Here is a 21,175-nt window from a genome sequence, read left to right on the forward strand (position 1 = left end):
AGAATCATCATGCAACAATGAAATGAGATGCAAAGCTGAAAGAAATATGATCGAAGTAAATGATGTACCTGTGATTTGCATAAATACTATAGAGAGCCTCCCTCCACTCCTATACCCTGTTACACTGCATCATGGATTAGTATATTATCATTGTGAGTGAAATTTATCAAACCAAGTCTTTTGTATGGCCCAAGACATCATTCAAGTGGCCTACCTTTGGGACCCTGGAGACTAATCCAAGATTCCCCCTCTATCTTTGTCCCTGCTTGGCTCTAGTACTTGTCTCATCCACTGTCTTGGTCTGGCCTAGGGCCTGCATTAGTCTCCAACTACAGGATGGGAACCTCAATGTTAGCAGTGGTTAAGGACTGACTTGTGGGATCCTAGCCTGATGTCAGTTTCATCGGTTTCCCCAGCAGACCTATATCCCGCCCTCCTAAGCCTGTAGTTCAATCACTATCCACCCTCATCCACCAGACACTGGCTTTATGCTCGGTAGGAGAATGTTTCCCAATTAGTGAGCCACCACTCTGCATGCTCTATACAGGAAAACCAGTGGGGAAGGGGAGGCAGGTGAGGGGTGCAGGAATTTTTTCTCTTGATTTTGCCTTTTGGCTCATAACACCTAAACTATTTACTATCTGGACCATTACTGAAAAGAGCTTTTGTCTAGAGGGTTTCTGTGTTCCATTGAGAATCCTATCTCTAGTACACTGAGCTGCAAGAGCAATCGAATTCACACTTGCCTGGGTTTCTTCTTGAATACTAGGTACAGCCTGTCCTTCATTCTCTTCCTGAATTGGTGGCATCACTGTACTTTGTTCTTTATCATGAAATGCTTGGATGGCTTCTTGGACAAGAGTGTCAATAGAAAGTACCTGAATAGGAAAGTCTAAAACAAGATTTTTTTTTTCATTTAGGTAATTGACATATTGCTCTTGTGCTTGGGCTTTATGCTACAACACCGCATTTGGGGCCCCTTTGAAGTAACTTATAGGTTAAAGTGATTTTTTTATTACTGTAAAATTGCACACAACATACATTTAATTAACTGCTCATTTAAACACTTGACTTAGTGGCACTTAGACACTCATAATTCATCAAAATGGTTCCAGAAAAAATGCATTGATCCAAAAGAAACCCATTCCCATTAGGTTAACACCCCCTATTCTCCTATTGCATTCCTCTGGCAAATACCAGTTGTTTTCTTTCTCTGTTGATTTGCCTATTTGGAGGTATTTCATATGAATGACAACTGACATGATCTTTTGTGTATGGCTTCCTTTGTTTAGCATAATGCCGTCAAGATTACCTATTTTGAGGCACGTGTCACTACCTCTCTCATTGTATGGCCTGAGTAAATATGGCCTGGACAATATGACACAGGATCATCTTGTTATACCCTCATTAAAAATAGAGATTCTATAAATCATCAGCAGAGATTTTTGTAAGTTTTGTATAGACATGGGCTGGTACAGCTGCATATAGTGTATAAAGAAATAATGGATGAAAAGAAATGCAAAGTCCTACCTTTCTGTAATGCCTTTAGAATGCTAGTTTTTCCACTCAGTGTTTTCCCTAGTAAGCATCCTTTAATAGCAAATGAAGGTATTTCAGGTTCTGTTGACTCAATTTGAGGAGGAAGAGATTTTTCTATTAGCCTGTGAAGCACATGGCCCAATATACTATTGTTGGAGGGTGGTAGATTTTCTATTAATTCTTCTGGTACTGTCCACTCTCCAACCATGTTCTGCAAAAGTAACAAAACATAAATATTCTTAAAAGTATAACTGTAGGTCTGAAGAACTGCAAATACTAAAATTAACTCCAAAGTACAGCAAATACTATTTAATCTGTTTTATGCTATGTAAAACTAATCACATCTATAATACTATAATACTTTCATATTAGATAGTAGAAAATGAACTTTATGTATACAAAATTTAAAACAAAACCAGAACAAATCTTAGTTTATTAAAATAGGCATTTTGGTGCTCGCTTCAGCAGCACATACACTAAAATTGGAATAATACAGAGAAGATTAGCATGGCCCCTGCACAAGGATGACACAAATGCATGAAGCATTCCATATTATTATTATTTTTTTAATTGGTTTATCTCTTGCAATCATTGTCTTTGCTTCTGGTACCCTGCATCTTGTATACACATTTATCTGATCCAGGGAAGGGAAGGAGAATAACAAAATGCTGAAACAAGGACAAAGGATAACCCATTGCAACAATGATACTCAGAAGACACTATGTTAGAAATGAACTTAACAACTTCCTGAGGGGGGCGGGGAAGTGTAGGGAAGGGAAAGGATAGTGGGAGAACAACAAAGGAGTGGGTTCGACAAGAAATATACTCATTACCTGTAACTGTAACCCCTCTGTACAGTATCTTTACAATAAAATAAATTAAAAAAATAAAAAGGAGGGAAAAATAAGCATATTTATTTCATTGACACATATTGATGCAGAAACTAAACAGAGAGCACAATATGTAATAGTTTACATTCTATTTTGTGTAATAGCTTATTTTAAAATATATTAAAACAGAAAGAAAAGAACTTTTTTTATTTAATTTTATTTTATTTGTGAACATACTGTACAGAGGGGTTACAATTGCATGGGCAGGATAATGCGTACAAAAAGAAAAGAACTTTTATGTCTTATAATGTTCCTTTAGTCTACCTATTTGACTCTCACTCTCTTGTCCTTGCTAAAATAATTAAGGCACTTGAGAGAGGTCAAGGGAACTATAGATGTCCAATTTCCTGGCCTCCATAATAATAAAATTATAAATTAATTTGAGAATTTATGAAAACTATAGCACTTAAAATTTTAAATTAAAGCAGTTCTTGTATTAAAAGATGAAATTAAAACTAAAAAGTTTGGAGCATATTAAAATAATAGATTCATCAAAAATATGGGATTCAATCAAATTAAACTTGAGGGAAATTGCAAAGCATTTTAGCCTAAAATGTCTTGATTTGAACTAAAAGAAATCAACTACATATTAAAATAATGAACAAAAGTAACTTAAAAATAATCAAAGAATTTGGGTGCTGGTAGCTCACAGTGTAATACTAACTTTTTAGGAGGCTGAGCTCTGGGGATCACGTTTTTTAATCTGAGTCCAGGTAGACAAATTTGAAAGACCCTTATCTCCAATGAACCAGCAAAACACCAAAACTGAAGGCATGGCCATAGTAATAGAGTACCAGCTGGAGCAAAGAAAGCTGAGAGATAGTGTAAAATCCTGAGTTTAGGCCTGAACACCAGAAATACTGAGAAAGAAATTTAAATAAAATGGGAATTCATAGAGAGTAAAGGTGTTGATATATACTGGTAATGACTAGAGCATAATTTATATGAATCAATGACAAACTTGCTACTGTTTTGGCACAAAAATGAGGAATGACAGTCATTAGTGTCGCAACATAATGTAAAAGAAGGTAGCAAATGATATTTAAAAAGATTTATAGGGGGCTGGGGAGGTGGCTTGGTGGTAGAGTGCTTTTCTCACAAGAATGAGGCCCTGGGTTTGATTCTTCAGCACCACATAAGCAGAAAAAGCTGGAAGTGGCACTGGGGTCAAGTGGTAGAGTGCTAGCCTTAAGCTGAAGACAGCTTCAGGGACAGCTGTGGGACAGCACCCAGGCCCAGAGTTCAGGCCCCATGACCGAAAAAAAAATTTACAGATTGAAAATATTTTAAAATTTGAAATCATTACAGTAATAAATTCTAAGAAAGTACAAATGTTTAAAATTAAGATAAATGGAACATTTGGAAAGATAAAAGCTGTGGAAAACTAGAAAAGTTCATAAAGAACTATATCTATAGTTCTATATATCTATAGTAGTGGTTTACAGAAGAATTTTAATTTCTTTTTTTCACATTTGTTACATATTTATTTCTATATATGGACATATATTCACACATATATACTTATTATATATGCTTATTTTATACAGTGCATGAATTAAACATCTTTAATTATGAGAAATGGGTGACAAAAGTACTTTCTGCACCTCCAGAATGATCAGCTGCGAACAGTCTGGGAAATCAACAGGCATAGATTCTATTTCTGGACGCTAATTAGCTGGATAACCTTGGGCATGCTCTGCAGCCTTGTCTTTTACAGGAGGAGGAAGCCGGGATCTGGGGTGTCAGAGGCACACAGGCAAATTCTACTCGTGGGAACTGGCTCATGCCCAGCACATGAGGATCACCGTCATGGGTGAGACAGTGAAAAAAGAGATTCAAGCCCAACCCACTGTTCTGTAGGTGAAGGGGTTGAATTGGTACGCATGAAAACGCCATTCAACAGCTAATTACGGTGTTTTAAGAAGTACTCTGCAAAGCCATTAAGTAACTTGGCCTTTGGGGATTTTTTAATTTTTATTTTACAGCTGCTTCACTCGAGACTTCAATGATTACTTTAAGGTCTGAGGTTTGGGGAAAGTATTTGTACTTCACCCCGATAAACCAAATATGCGATTGTTTTCTGTGACGGGCACCATAGAAATCCAATTAGGAGATCTAGATTTAGATTCTCCTATTGAGTGGATGAAAGGATTTCTTATTTATTTGTTCTGGAACTGTTTCTTTTTTTTTTTAAGTATTCAAATGTTTTTTGTTTTTTCCTTTCATGGAATTGTTTCTAACGTTTTTATAAGATGACTTCTAAGTTGCTTTGTATGTCCCCCCCCCACGGTATAACCCCTGCTTTCACTGTATTTGATGTTGGTATAATTTGTGGAGGGGAAGGGGAAAAAATCGTTTAACTAGGGATACAGGTGGACTTATTGCAACAATGAGATGTACAAGTCGCTATGTCGAAAATGAATGTTACAACTTTCCTGGCGGGGTGGGGGGAAGGATCAGGTGGGGGAAGGGGTTTATGGGAAGGGATTGGAAGGGGAAACAAAGAGGAGACAACAATGCTTGATAAGAAATGTACTCGTTATCTTGCCAATGTAATTGTAACTCCTCTGTACAGTATTCTCACAATAAAAAAATTAAAAAAATTTTTAATTTCTTATATAGAAATTTAAATATTGTTTAAAGTCATCCAGAATATACAGCTATTCAGAACATTTGGTAAGGATAAATATCTTTATGCTGAAATGTGTCAAAGACAACTGAGAAAATACCATTCTAGAAGAAAATTACAAGCCAATCTTACCTGGAAATATTTTGGAAAAAGTTAACGCACACAGTATTAAGATCATCATTACACTGCAGATAGTAAAACACGAGATATATTTATTGACTTTGGCTGAGCTCACTATGGGTCATGCACTGTTGGTTTCAAGAATTATCTTGAATGATTTTCACACAACTCTTACTAGAATTATTATTTATCTTCCTCATTTTGCAAATGATAACCCTAGTTTTACAGAAGCTAAGTTCCTTTCCATGGTCACAAAATAATCATGACAAAACCTAGAAGATAATTGAGGCAGCCAGATTCCATAACCTGCACTCATAACCTAGGTATTACATAACAGTTTATCTTACCATGACTGAGTGGGTGTAACTCTTATAAGAAAGTAAATGTTAGAAACCTATTACTGTTCCACATTAATGCATTCATTGAAAAATAGTATCTTTTCAAAAGAAGCATCTGATAAAATTCAAATTTTATTTCTTACTTTAAATATTAAAAACATGACTTTTTCAGATCCCCAATCTCTTAGAAATTGAGGTATTGAAGATGAGTTCCCTAACATTCTTTGGACAAGTACGTACTGGTGTACCAAAGAATATACACATTTTTCTATTAAAGTCAGGAAACAAAACGGATATATAGCATTAACACTATTAATTTTTCTGGACGTTCTAGCAAGTATGCAAACTAAGAAAAAGACAGAAGTTGCTCTAAAGCCTCGAAGCACTGCTGTCTGCTACAGAGTGGAGTTTCTGATGCCGTGGTGGTGGCAGCTGCCACGGGAACTGTTTTCTTGTAGGTTCTTGCTGACATGGTTCAGGTTATTTTCCTAGAGTGACTTTGAACCTGATTCTCCAGCAAATCCACTGACATTTTACATTACCCAACATGTGTGTGTGTGTGTGTGTGTGTGTGTGTTTGTACTTAGCAATGAGTCAGCCAACCTTTGTTGCTTGCTTGAAAAATCATTGGAACTTACAAATACGGAGTTTTAAACCTATTGGGGGATTAAAGCATGGCTTTAAAACCATCATGCAAGGCTCTTCCCAATTTCATCAAAAATTATCAGCTCTATTAGCACCTGTTCTATTACATCACTTGCCCCCAAATATCTTAAGTTGGTCTTCTCAGACCAAATAATGAGGACAATGGCGCTGTGAAAAAAGTACAAACTTCTTCATCCTCATGTGTTCTCTTGAATTCCTCCCCTCAAAAAACAAAGGGACAAAAATTAAAATCAGAGTGCCTTACATTTCTTTAAGAAATACCAATCTGAATTGCTTATCTTGCCTTAAGACAGTTCATTATTTTAAAGAAAAAGGCAAGTATGTATCTTCATCTAGACACTATATGTTAAATTCATGTTTCCCAACCATTTTCTGGATGAATTGACTTTTGAAAAGGTCCATGTTTTAAAATATCATGGCTAAAATGGATCACTAACCTGAGTGTTTTATTTTTTCTCTCTCAGCACCATGACCAATGGATGATATATGATTTTTAAATATTAATTCACTAAATAATGACCAAGTCATATTTCTAGCTTATAAATGGGCCTTCATTTTATATAATACATCATTAGCTAAACTAATATTAGATAATCACTTCTTTTGGTAAATTCTGTCTATATATGAAGCTATTTTTTCCTGTCTGAAAGTAGCAAAAACGTATTATTCATTTATCTTAGTTAGATCATTTTGGCATTATTTGTAAAAGTTACACTATATCATGCATCAATAAACACATCCTTATCTCCTTGTCTTTTCTTTTTTTAATCAATATCCTTTTTTTTTTTTTTTTACCAAGACTGGGACTCGAACCTAGTATCTGATGTTTTATGCTCTTTGGCAGACAGAGTGTCTCCAATCCCCAATATTCTTTCCATATTCAGTATATGACCAAAATAGTATTTGTTCAGGTCAGATTTGATAATCCTGTGGATGACTTGCCTAGATTGGTGTTGGAATTTCTCATAGGAAAACACCAAATATTAAGAAATATTCTTTTCAGCAAACAAAAAATACCCAAAGTATTTCTTTTTAAATTGGTAGAACTAATTGGTCTATAAATATAATTCACTTAACTGTCACTTCTATGCAAACCAGTCTTTATTTTAAAAGTTATTTTGCTTTAGCTTAATAGCCTAGGGGTTTTTAAAAAGTGATTCTATGCCTAATTGTCAGTACTATTCAAATTTAGTTGAATAATGAAATAATTTATACGATTTTATTGCCTTATAATTGTTTGTTTCTCCTTTCATGCACTGTAATGAGCTAGACTTTTAATTAGACAAATGATAATTGTTATTTATAATGTAGCCAATCAGATGATAAACAAATAAGAAAACAAAACTAAGGCTAGATAATTTCACAGCCACAAAGAAAAGCAAGCTGTCAGTGTTCTAATGATTTTGAGCTGTGCCGTATTTTAACTTGTTCTAAAGGAAGAAGTCTTAGGTATGAATCAGGTAACATAGGTTCCTCTAATGATTTCTCTATTTGCTTGCTCTATATTCTTGTCCTTCATATCTGAAGCACCATTTTAATATATTCCCAAGGATTATTGCAAAAATTAAATAATACTGCTTATGTAAGGGGCTTTGTTCCAAGGACTATAGACAGTTAAGCTGTCCTTAGGTGCCACACAGGAGGCACCCTGCTTTCATCCGCGTTTCTTCCCACTGGCAGAAAGCACTTTCAGGTGCACTCCCTTCACAAAGCATGCCTGCTCACAAAGAAACCAAAATAAAGCCTCTTCTATCACTGAATTAGTCATGGACTGTGGCCAAACACAATGGAACAGAATGTTGAGAAGGGAACAGACTGTTCAGATTAAGACAAGAACTAAAGTCTGGCCTAATTCAGGAAATTCAGGACTTGGTGGAACACATTGGGGCCGGATCACCTTAGAAATACAGCTGATGGCCACATCCCCTCCAGCATCTGTTATTAGATTTCTTGATTGTAGCCATTCTAAGTGTGTGGGGGGGTGTGGAATCTCAATGTTGTCTTGATTTGCATCTCTTTTAAAGAGGGTGAACATTTCTTCATGTATCTATTGGCCATTCTTATTTCCTCTCTCTTTAAGTCTTTAGAGCCCACTTATTAATGGGGCAGTTGTTTCTTTGGGGATTTGTTGTTGATGGATTTAATTTTTTAAGTTCTAAATATATTTTAGATAGGAGGCCCTTGTCTGTTGAATGGCTAGTGAAGATCTTCTCCCAATCTATGGGCTTTTTATTGATCTTGCTAGCTATGTCCTTTGTTATGCAGAAACTCTGCAGTTTCGTGCAATCCCATTTGTCAAATCTTTCTTTGATTTGTTCTGTTTCTGGGTCTTTATTAAGAAAATTTCTGCCTGTGCCAAAGAGCCCTAGAGTTTCTCTTATTTCTTTCTGTAATGTTTTCAGGATGTCTGCTTTTTCTTCAAGGTCTTTGATCCATTTGGAGTTGATTCTGGTGCAGGGTGATACATTAGGATCTAAGTTTAGTTTTCCACACGTATTTAACCAATTTTGCCAGCACAATTTACTGAATAGGCTGTCTTTCTTCCATTGTTTTTTTTTTAATTTTTTGGCTCCTTATCGAAGATTAGGAGGCTATTGGTCTGTGGGTTGGTGGGAGTGTAAACTTGATCAACCACTCTGGAAAGCAGTATGGAGGTTCCTCAAAAAACTCCACATAGAGCTCCCCTATGACCCAGCAATCCCACTTCTGGGCATTTAATCAAATGATCACAAACAAGGCCATACTAAAGCTACTAGCACAACTATGTTTATCACAGCATTATTCACCATAGCTAAGATATGGAACCAACCCAGATGGTTCTTGATTTTTGCCATTCTAACTGGAGTGAGGTGGTATCTCAGTTAGAATGGCAAAAATCAAGAACTCTAACAACAACAGATGCTGGAGGGGATGTGGACAGAAGGGAACCTTACTTCATTGTTGGTGGGAATGTAAACTTGTTCAACCACTTTGGAAAGCAGTATGGAGGTTCCTCAAAAGACTTCACATAGAGCTCCCCTATGACCCAGCAATCCCACTTTTGGGCATTTACCCAAATGTTTACAAACAAGACCACACTAAAGCTACCAGCACAACTATGTTTATGGCAGCATTATTTACCATAGCTAAAATATGGAACCAACCCAGATGCCCTTCAGTAGATGAATGGATCAAGAAAATGTGGTATATATACACAATGGAATTCTATGCCTCCATCAGAAAGAATGACATTGCCTCATTTGTTAGGAAATGGAAAAACTTGGAAAAAATTATATTAAGTGAAGTAAGCCAGGCCCAAAGAAACATAGGTCCCATGGTTTCCCTTATTTGCAATATCTAGTATATGTATGAGTCAAGCAGAAAAGGTCAGATAATGTGATGTTAGGAAAACGAACCCTTAGATATGTATTTAACTGTTTTTTTTCTTTCATGCATGTTACCCCTTCCCTTATTTTTTCCTACTTTTCCTCTCCCCCTAAGAGCCCCCAAAGTTGTACAGGTCATTTCTGACATACTGTCTTGTGTATAACACTCTTGCATTGGTTCCAGCCAGGCACTGGTGGCTCATGCCTGTAATCCTAGCTACTCAGGAGGCTGAGATCTGAGGATTGAGATATGAGGCTGAGATCTGAGGACTGATGTTAGTTAACCCTTGAGCTGAAGAGCTGAGGGACAGCACCCAGGCATTTATAAGATTATTTCTTTGTTGCTTTGTATGTCCCTCCCCCACAGTATCACCCCTGCTTTCACTATATTTGATGTCAGTATAACTTGTGGAGGATATGGGGAAAAACAAGTCATTTAAGGATACAGGTGGACCTGTTGCAAAAATGAGAAGTACAAGTTGTCATATCGAAAACCAGCTTTACAACGTTGGTTGGGGGGGGGATGGATTGGGTGGAGGGGGGAGGGGGGAGGCTGGTAAGGGATGTAAAGCATAAACAAAGGAGGAGGCTGCAATGCTTGGTAAGAAATGTATGCATTATCCTGCCTATGTAATTGTAACCCCTCTGTACAGTATGCTCACAAATAAAATAAAATAAATAAAAAAAAGAAAATGGAAAATGTGGTGCATGTATGTGTGTGTATGTATACACACACGCGCACACACACACACACACACACACACACACATATATATAATGGAATTCTATGCCTCTATCAGAAAGAATGACATCGCCCCATTTGTCAGGAAACAGAAAGTCTTAAGTGAAGTAAGCCAGACCCAAGGAAACATAGGTCTCATGGTTTCCTATTTACAATAATTAGTATACATATAGGACAATTTTAGAAGATGTATAGAATAGCTGAATAGCTAAGTACATATGACCATATAAGATGACAGTAAGTGAAATGAACTCCAAGACATGGACACAAGAGGTTTTTCTTTGTTGTGGTTGTTTTTAATGTACTATGTGATTTCCCCCCCCCCCAATCATGGGGCTCGACCACTGGGCCTGGGTGCTGTCCCTCAGCTCTTCAGCTCAAGGGTTAACTAACATCAGTCCTCAGATTTCAGCCTCATATCTCAATCCTCAGATCTCAGCCTCCTGAGTAGCTAGGATTACAGGCATGAGCCACCAGTGCCTGGCTGGAACCAATGCAAGAGCGTTATATACAAGACAGTATGTCAGAAATGACCTGTACAACTTTGGGGGGCTTTTAGGGGGAGAGGAAAAGTAGGAAAAAATAAGGGAAGGGGTAACAAGTTTGCCAAACAATGTACTTATTACCTTACTTATGTAACTGTAACCCTTCTGTACATCACCTTGACAATAAAAAACAATAGTAAAAGAAACACAGCTGATGATGTTTCTAAACAAAAATGCAGAGTGAAGACTCATGTAAACATCTGAAGGAAGATGGATCAAGAACATGATAATGGAAAAGATCAGAAGAATTGTAAAGAAGGATCAAACTAGATTGAAGATTACTAGCTTAGCTAAAATGAGGCACAAAGAATTTACCAATTCATTAGTAAATTGCCAGAAATTTTTAGCAAGCCTGTCTTTTACTGTTTGTATTTATATAAACATGGTTAAATTAAATTGCCATACAACATTTAATTTAATCCTTCAGATCTTATTGTAGACATCTGATAGTTTTCAGATTGATGTCAAAGCAGGCAATAACAGGTAAATATCACTTAGTAAAAATACTGCTTAGCATGTGTTTTCTGTAGAGATACAGTTCTAGCCAGATGCCAGTGGCTCATGCTTATAATTCTAGTACTCAGGAGGCTGAGATATGAGGATCAAAGGCAGAGACAGCCTGGGCAGGAAAGTCCATGTATCTTCAATTATTCACAAAAAGCCAGAAATAGAGCTGTGGCTCAAAGTGGTAGAGTGCCAGCCTTGAGCATAATAGCTCTGGGACAGGGCCTCGGCTCTGAGTTCAAGCCCTAGGACCAGTTTGGGTTTTATTGGGAGGAGGGGTGGAATGGAAGGCATGTTCATTGCTACTGCATTTTGAATTATATGAACCTAAAGCATATAGGAAATAGTTCTTAACATGAGTTTAATATTAATACTACTTTACAGTTCTACATATCCAGATGCATTTTGGAAAATATATAAGTACAAGATTGGAGATCTACCTTGCTCTGTAAATTTCAGTCTACCCCCCATACAAGGATCATAAAATTACAAAATATGGTCTTTATTGAGAACAAAACTCACAACCTGTTCACTAGCACAGTTTTTTAAAAAAATTAATAGTGATTATTAGCTGTTGTGACATTTAGCCAAGAACAGAAAGTCTACTTTGTGTAGACTCTGTAACTTCTTCTGGAGACTATTACTACTATATTTCATCTTTGAAGACAGAGAATTTAAAACATTTTTTGATGAAGAACCTCCACAAAAGAGTGTATTCTCTATTGTGATCTAGTATTTTGTATAGACATAAAGCAGAAAATAGTAAAAGGTTTTTCTATTGCTTATTCTTACCATTTGTGATGGGCTTTATTTCCTGTGGTATTGAAATGCACTGAATCATTATTCATCTTTGCTTTCTATTTTTAAATAGGTGACATTTGTGGTGCAAAAATTAATTTCATAATTTGGAGTTAAGACTATCAACTATGATTATTAAAATCCAATAAATCTCAATCTATTAGAAAATAAATCAATAGTTAAACTGGACTCAAACAAAAAGTATCAGTGACTGGGGTATGATGCAATTTGTTAATTCAAATCTAAATTCATAAGCATAACTTATCTGCCTATTTACAATAATCTAATTGTTTGGAAAATCTGTATATTTCTTTTTGAAGATTTTGAGACAGGGCAACTTTGAATCTTCAGAAGTTAATGAAAAAATTCATGAGGGAGTTGATTCTTGGTAATGACAAAGAAAACATACTCTTTAAGCTTGGTTTGGTCTACATGACTGAAATTAAATGAAACCACAGAGGAAATACAAAGACAGATGAGTATATATGCTGTTCATATGATTAGATAAATTTTGAGGCAATACTTGTAAATCAACCAACATCCACCCATACTTTACAAATCAACTTACTCCCATTCATCCTGAGATTGTCCCCATAACCTTGCATTATTATCATGAGGTTGATTTATTATAACAAAGGAGGTTAAGTACCATAGCATCATGATTATCTCTCATCCCTACTATTATGAGCAAGGAGGAGAAATCTCTGTACTAACTTTATACTCCCGAGTACCTAGAATTCTACTGGCACAAATATCCACTCAACAAATATCAAGTGATCAAAAAAGTAAATGAATTAATAGATATAAGTTAAATAGATATGTTAAATAAGTGAATACATAGAAATTAAATTTTAATTATTTTGATCAAGTAGAAAGATGATATACTTCTAATAGGAGAGAAAGACACGATCTAACCACCATGCTTAGAAGCAAGATTAGGAATGATCATCTTCACAAATAGAAATTCCTATCAAGAATCTATGTACAATGTATGGGCTTAGCTAATATTGGAAACAGCTCTACAAAAAGCAGACTTTATAATTCTCTTGGGCAGTACTGGGTTTTGAAATATGGTCTTACATGAGCTTGGGAAAGTCTCTGCTATGTGAACTCTATCGCTGAAGTAATGTGACTGAGCTTAAATTTCTTGAAGCCATCCTGGTGCCAAGGACCCAGCTCCAAGGCCTAGAGGTGAGACAAACTGTCTTTTGAAATGCAGATGCCTAGCTCAAGGTGAGCTAGGAGGGCTCCGCTTCAGAGAAATGCAGATGTTACCTTGTTTTCATGGTGGGGGAGGGTGATGCCCCCCACCCTCCTCAAGTGATAGGCATACTTGAGTCCCTGGAGATAGAGGCAGGCACTTGGCTGATTGGTTGCTGAACTTGTCAGTCCAGTGCCTGGGACTAGAAGTGTCCTGAGACCCTGCCCCCTGCCCAGACCCAATTAGGGTGGAACAGCGTAGGCATGAGGAAGCTGTGCCAGGTATGTCTCCAGGATTGTGTCCTGTGTCCTGTCTCCTGGCTTGTCTCCACTCATCACGGTGTGGCATTCCAATTCAGCTCATCATCAGAACTGAATTGGTTTGTTGGTATTGTTTTTGTTCTTTCTTTCCTCTCTGGCCTGTTTCCTAACAGTATTATGTGTATTTATTTGGGGGCTGCAGGCTTTTGTAACAACTACTTGCAGACTGCTGACTGTGTAATAAAGACTCCAATATTCCATCTTCCAAAATGTGACTTCTCAGATAATTCACCTTACAACATCACCATGTCTTTTTGCTGTAGTTATTTTTTGGACAGATTGCATTTTTGCCCAAGGGTGGCCCAGGCCACCATTCACATGCTTGCTTACATAGCTAGTGTTATTGGTCTGATTTACCATTCCCAGTGTGTTTGTTGAGATGGGGGGGGGGTCTTGCTAATTTTTTTAAAGTCAAGAAGAATGATCTCACTTAAAAAGTAATAGAGAACTCATTAATGTATGTATTACGTATGGATTAAAGAACATCAGTTTTCTAAAGTTTTGTATTAGATGCCTCAATTGTTAATATAATTATCCTTAAAATCTTCTAAAATGAATAGATAACAAGAAAGAAAATTCTTTAAGAATATGGGCTATATTCCTATTATCAAAATTCCATGATGGTAAATATTTTTCTAACTGCTTCCATATTTAGGAAGAGGAAACCTGTTAGATATGAGTAGTCAGGATTCAGTCTAGTAGGTAGACTGAAAGGTTCCAGAGAGGTGGGCAGGAAAGAATTCAGGTCTAACACGATTGGGGAACCTTCTAAAATGAATGAAGAAATAAGATCTGCTCTACATGGTAGAATTTTTTATGGTCTAGTTCATTTTTTATCCTAACTGGATATTTACTTGGAGTCTACTAGTCTTATTTCTGTATGTCAGAAGACAGGCAGAAAGTACAAATCAGTTCCAGGCATTGTACCTCTGTTTGGGTCAATTATCAAGGTTCCTCACTTTGTGTCCAAGCTTTTGAGTCATGTTCTTTTTCATTTCCTACCTTATGTCCTGCCAACTTAGTATTTAGCTGGTTCTCCCCTATCTTGTTTCATCGTTGGAATGCTCAGGCCTTGGCTCCATCTCACCCTTGTCTCTTCCTGTTTATGACCATCTTACTGATCTTGGTTGCTACACCAGGAATTTCATCTCTGGTACTAGATATCCTGGTTAACTTGCTGGTGTGGCCTGACTTGGCATCTCACAAGAGAAAATCAACTTATTTATAGATATCTATGTATTGCTTGGGTAACATGGAAAGTTTAGTGGCCATTCACTGTAAGAACTACAGTTTCTTTCCTTTTAATCACTTCCCAGGTACTGGCTCCCTGGCCTACCAAAACCCTAAAGAGCATCTGAAGGTACTGCTTTAGTCTGTTTTTCAGATTTAAAGATTCATGGCTACTAGCCAGCAGTCTCAGGAAGGGTAGTTATATATCTTTCCTGACTGTCACTTCAATCTGTATAATCTCACAGCCCAACAGAGTTATTTGGTAGCCAGATTTCAATGGAAAAGGTTTGATGCAGCATATCTGGCTTTTGACAAGGTGTCAGAGAGAAAGGAGTGATTCGCTAAGCTAAAATTGAGCTTTGAATTCTTAGCAAAGAGATGTTATATAATGAGCTCTGTGTTGGGGCTCAGTTTCAAGAAGGTTCCAGAACAAACTTAAACATGATGGACCTCGTTGAATTTCCTTGGCAGTCCTGTGAAGCTGCTTCATTTTTAGGTAGGCCTGAGTACAGTTAGCTCCCTGGCCACACATTTTTGCCAGAGAGTCTAAGCTTCATTGCCAAGAGCCCAAGAGGTGAGTATATCCACCTGGTACAACATTGGCAAGATAGGGACTTTTAGAGAGAAGGCCATATTTATTGGCAGGAAATAAAAACAGAGCTGACAGTACTAAGGGAATGGCAACTGATAGCTCTACTTCACCTGCCATCTAGATCTCCAGGCTGAGCTAGTGTTTTCTGCCTGGGAGTGGAATTGTGGGTAAAGTCAATACACCCTGTAGGACTTAGACTGTGCCCTACTCTATAATACTAGAGGATATACCATAATATATTGGACAGTGTTTTTCAGGCTTTTTTTTCCTGACTATTTTGTAAAAGCACAAATGGCAGCTTGTTACATTTTAAGTAACGATTCTGAGAAGGAATGATTGTATATATTGTCTGTACAAGTAAGCAGGTACCATTTATTTAGCACAAACCATGAGACAAATGAATAAGTTATACAGTTAAAGTAACACCACTGATGAACTTATCAAGGTAAGTTGGAAGCACATGAGTATGTAAAAATCATATTAGAAAAGCAAGCAAGAGCTCTTTTGATACCCTACTCTCATCTAGATCATACAAAGAGAGGGGCACTTAATGTGGATATAACACACCCACAGTACCATGATCACAGTGATCAAACCATCTGTGCATGTCTTAAGAAGCCTGATTGTCCCATGGCCTGCAGGCTCAGTATGATTCTGCTAACTTTATGTGACACACTAGAATTACCAAATGCCATTCATCTAGCCCCATAAGCCTGGAACCAGCTTCATCCATTGACACCCCTGTTCTAACAATTACAAGTGAAATGAAAGAATCTATTTGCTATCAAGCTCATTACTATCAAGTGAAATCATTATTACTTAGTAAAGTCAACAAAATTGATTATAAATTTAACTAATGTGTCTTTTCGTGTTAGAATTTACATTGCTCAATAAATTCTAACATGAAAAGACAAATTAGTTCAATCTGTTTCTGATATAGCTCACTTATGATACATCTCAGTTTTAAATCATTAAAAATTAAAATAAAACTGGTCCTGATATAATATGGCTTTTTCTCAGTAACCGAATCACTTTTGTCCCAATAGCAGTATTCTTCAATTCTCTAATTGGATGAATTTATGATCTAATAGTATGGAAATGTCCATGTTTAATTCTAACCCAACACAAAAAAATGACTCAAATGAGGCTCTTGTTGCTCAGGCTTGTAATTCTAACTTCTCAGGAGCCTAACACTTGAAGGATCACTGTTTGAAGCCAACCTAGGCAGAAAAGTTTACCAGACTCTATATTATTAACCAGCAATAGCTCCAGTTGAGAGGTGTGGCTCAAGTGGTAGGGTGACAAGCATGAACCAAAAAGCTGAGTGTAAGTGTGAGATCCTGAGTTCAAGACCCCATGATAATTCTCTTCCTCCCCCCACCACTGGCAAAAAAAAAAAAAAAAAAAAACAAGACAAGAAACTCCACTGATTATTTGCCTCTGTTTGGAGGGAAATTTGAACTGACCATAGTCAATTACCTACCTAAAGGGGCAACTAGGACTCAGGAATTGAGAGCTCCATTGTAAACTTATACTACAGTGCTGCTGGAATTCACTGATAAATCTAATGCAAACAGTGAGCTAGTTTCTGCCTAGCATTTTGAGTCCATTTGTGTTCAAAGTAACTCACTTAGGAGACCAGTGGAAGAGTAGCTTAGTCACCACCAAATGACAGGTTCGTACTCTTAGTTCAATTCTTTTATCTTCTAAACCACTCTGGTACCTCCAATGTATTTGCCTAACACACAATAGCCTGGTTAAACAAGAGAGATGTAAAGTTGTATTTCTCTTGATCTCCAAATCCTAGACACATTATCACACTGGACCTCATTTCAGTTCTCTCCTTGTGTTAAAGCCATCCGCTAACTCTAGTTGCTGGTGACTAACCTGAGAAATGCAATAATGAATTGCTCCAGTTATGCTTTATTCATCAGGGAGGTAGTAGTCTACCTACAATCATTTCTAAGGAGATGATCTTCCTACACAAAACAACTTTTCCAGAAGCTTTGAATTCTGAATTCATCTATCTTCTGCTATTGCCCAACCAGAGGTAATTGGACAGGCAGATATAGATAGAACTTCTGTATAGTCACACAATGTGGAAATATGTAGGCAGTATAACCTAATCCCTCCCTCCCTTCCTTCCTTCGTTCCTTCCTTCGTTCCTTCCTTCTTCTTTCCTTTTCTTCCTTTCTGGTACTGGAGATCAAACCCACGGTTTCACACGTGCTAGACAAGTTATCTGCCACTGAGATACATCCCTAGCCTGGTACAACTTTTTAAACTATAACGTTCACATATAATTTTCCTACACAGAATTCCTTCTTTCATAGTAATGGTAACTGCCACCCTTTTGACTGCCTTTACTTCATTGCTAAGGCATATACTGGCAAGCTATCCCCAGAAAAAGCTTAGACATGTCACTAAGCATTATTTCAAAGATGAGTACAGATCCAGTGTATCAAAAGTTGTAGCTGACAAGCTCTGAGTCCTGGACCGTGGTTGTGGGAGGAGGGTCTTTTCGAGTGGGAGAGTTTCTGGCTTTCAGCCCTGCCTTATACCAAAATTCAGAGATTCTTAAGATTTGTTGAAGTTTCTTGAGATTACCAATGCCATTACCTTCTTGCTATATTTAACCGTCATGTATTCTAGTCTACAATACCAAATAAGAAATCTGAGCAAATGTTTGAAGTGAATTAGATGTGTAGAAGCTGTCTCTTGTATTTGACCAAATGACAGAACACAAACCAGAAAACCAAGGGTAAAAAGTTCAGAAAATCCTTAAATGTCTTCTATCTTGCCTATTTCCATATAGAATACAGTGAACCAGAATTAATTCTTTCTAATCTATGTAATCAATAGCAAACAAATATGAGTGATGGACACTAATTTTTTTCATTAGAAGTAAAAATAACTGCAATTTAAAAACTATTGCAAAGCAATTTAAATAACATGGATGATGTGTTTCTAATAATAAAAAATTTAACCACAGCTTAGCTGTTGGAATACAAAACAGAGCTCTACAGAGAAATCTACAGAGAAATCATAGGCAATCTATGAACTTATTTTAATTTGTAAGTATTACATTAAATACAACTGTCCATTGGAATTTTGTGAATTCCAAGATCCATTGTGTTCAAGTCTCTTATAGAAAATGATGTGCTATTTCCATATAACCTATGTACATTTTCCTGTATACTTTAAATCATCTCTAGATTAATTAGAATGTCTATCATCATGTAAATGTTATGTAAGTAGTTATACTTTATACTGTATTGTTTAGGAAAATAATAGCAAAAGATAAAAATGACTCTATATGGTCAGATTGAATTAAAGTATTTTTAATTAATTTACTTTATTGTTATTATAAAGGTGATGTAAAGAGGGATTACTATTACATGAGTCAGGTAATGAGTTCATTTCCTTTCACACAGTGTATTCTGTTCCCTCACTCTCTTCTAGTCCCTTCCTCCTGTCTCCATCTATGTGTTATATAGTTTACTTTCCATCTGTGTCCAGTGAGCTCCACTTTTCAACCTTTTTCCCTTATGTTCTGTGCCCCCCTCCACCCTCCTGAAGATATACATGTCAGTATACCATAAAAAAAAAACAAAAGAAGACAGAAACATCAAAAACTAAAAACTAGTAAGCCAGGCGCTGGTGACTCATGTCTGTAATCCTAGCTACTCAGCAGGCTGAGATCTGAGGATTGCAGTTCAAAGCCAACCCCAGCCAGGAAAGTCCATGAGACTCTTATCTCCAATAAACCACTAGAAAACCAGAAGTGGCATAGTGGCTCAAGTGGTAGAGCACTAGCATTGAGATAAAGAGCTGAGGGACAGCACCCAGACCCAGAGTTCAAGCCCCATGACTGACAAAAAACTAAAAAATAGTACCTTTTCCCCAATATGTCCATCCCCAAGCTCCTAGAACTAATCAATAAAAGTATTTTTGTTATGTGACTCATTCATTCTCCGGATGCAGAAGCTATAGATAATAAATAATAGTAACTGCTAGAAAGCAGCTAAAACAAAGTGCCATAGAGAGGAAGACCTGCTTTCCAGTAAGAGCCAGAGGAAGGACTTGCATTTGGGGCTTGGGGAAGTTAGTGGTGCACCAAGGAGTCAATGAAGATTGCTAACCACTGGCTGCACATGGGGTTGTGCTGGATCACTTGTGGTCCATTGGGTTTTCAGGGCCCTTCTCCAGGCTTTACTGGAGAACTCATTAGAAATTGCCTGGGCATCCAGTGGGATCTATCTGTCCATGATGCTGCTCTGACATACTAATTAGGAGACAAACTACTTCTAGAAAAACCATTCCTTGGGTAAAGCTTCCTCACACGTGGGTATTTTATATTCAAAATATGATTAGTTAGGAAACAGTGCAAACAAATGACAGTCAAATATTTGTTGGATAAATCTAATGTGTAATACACAAAATATGTTTTATTTAAGTGTTAAGAGTGATAGCTTAGTCCAGGCAGGGCACACACTCTGCAAAGCATGGCTCACAACTGGGGTGTATCACTTAGGGGTACTGTATGTTAGGGGTGCAAGGTTATTGAAGACTAACTGCTACATTATGCAGTTATCATGAACAAATTCAGCAATGACAAATGTGGACTCATGTTTATTATCTGAGCCAGGGTACCTTGGACCTGCTATATCTTGGTTACAGACAGTTTACAACAGATTTATATCTTCCAAGTTGAAATATTTATTTTTTATTCATATATAGGAATATTTAGAATAAGTTCCTTGAGACAAACACTTAAAAACAGAGAAGAAAATAATGGAAAAAAGTTAGAGTACACATTTTTTCACTAAAGGAAAAAAAGCATGTAAACATGCACCAGAAACCTTAAGGAAACCATTTCTAGCAAACAAGCACAAAGCTCTACACAACATAAACTGTGCTGCCAGACATTCACAAACTCCTAACAAAACTGTACAATTTCCTGAGAAAGAAACATACAAGCTGCTTCAGGATGTGGGTAGGACATGTTCCTGTGGTAACCATTTCCCAAGCAAGAAAAGAAGGTAGAAATACAAATCTTTGCTAAGCTGTAGCCTACCAGGCCTTTTCATTTACAAAAACAAAAACAACCCATAGGGGATATTAAGCTGTTTAAGTAATAACTAAGAAACAAATATTCTATGAACCAGAAAAAATGTACCAACTAAATGTTTTACTCTGTCAGCTAACATGATTTCTTAATTTATAATGGAAAGAAGTATCAATATAATTTGATATTGTCAAAAGCTTTTATCGTGTCATTACACTTTAGATTAACATACTATTCTAAAGCTATTAAGAATAATTAAAGCTATGCGAAATAAAATCCACATGTATTCCTTGATGTCTTTGTCCATCCTAAATAATATTTCCTCTATAATCTCATATTCTTTCTTCACCTTATCATTCATTAATATCGATGTAATAGTTATGTTTCTCTGTTCATTGTTATTCATTCATTTTTCATTCATTGTACAACAAGCATTTATTATTAACTAATTATCAGCTGATAATTTGGTTGAATGACCTTTACTGGACTTTTGTTTTTGTTCTTTAGCTATTCTTGTTGAACTCATCTAGTAACGTTGCTAATGAAATGCATCACTGTATATTCCATGGCTGATTTTACCAGCAACATGTACTTCCAAACTATAATTTTACAACTTGAAATATTCTGT

At 36.6% G+C, this 21,175-nt stretch overlaps 1 protein-coding gene across 1 annotated transcript in view; it reads right to left on the reverse strand.

The window, feature by feature from the left end:
- Spef2 (sperm flagellar 2) overlaps window positions 1-21,175 on the reverse strand; it is a 160,004-nt gene that overhangs the window by 90,793 nt on the left and 48,036 nt on the right. Inside the window, exons 11-12 of the mRNA XM_013018527.1 lie at window positions 1,531-1,750; window positions 747-892 (exon numbers count right to left, since the gene is read on the reverse strand). Coding sequence (XP_012873981.1) covers window positions 747-892; window positions 1,531-1,750 — 366 coding nt within the window. The remainder of the gene's footprint in view (window positions 1-746; window positions 893-1,530; window positions 1,751-21,175) is intronic.

The sequence above is a fragment of the Dipodomys ordii genome, unplaced genomic scaffold (assembly GCF_000151885.1).
Source record: "Dipodomys ordii isolate 6190 unplaced genomic scaffold, Dord_2.0 Scaffold41, whole genome shotgun sequence".
Classification (NCBI taxonomy): domain Eukaryota; kingdom Metazoa; phylum Chordata; class Mammalia; order Rodentia; family Heteromyidae; genus Dipodomys; species Dipodomys ordii.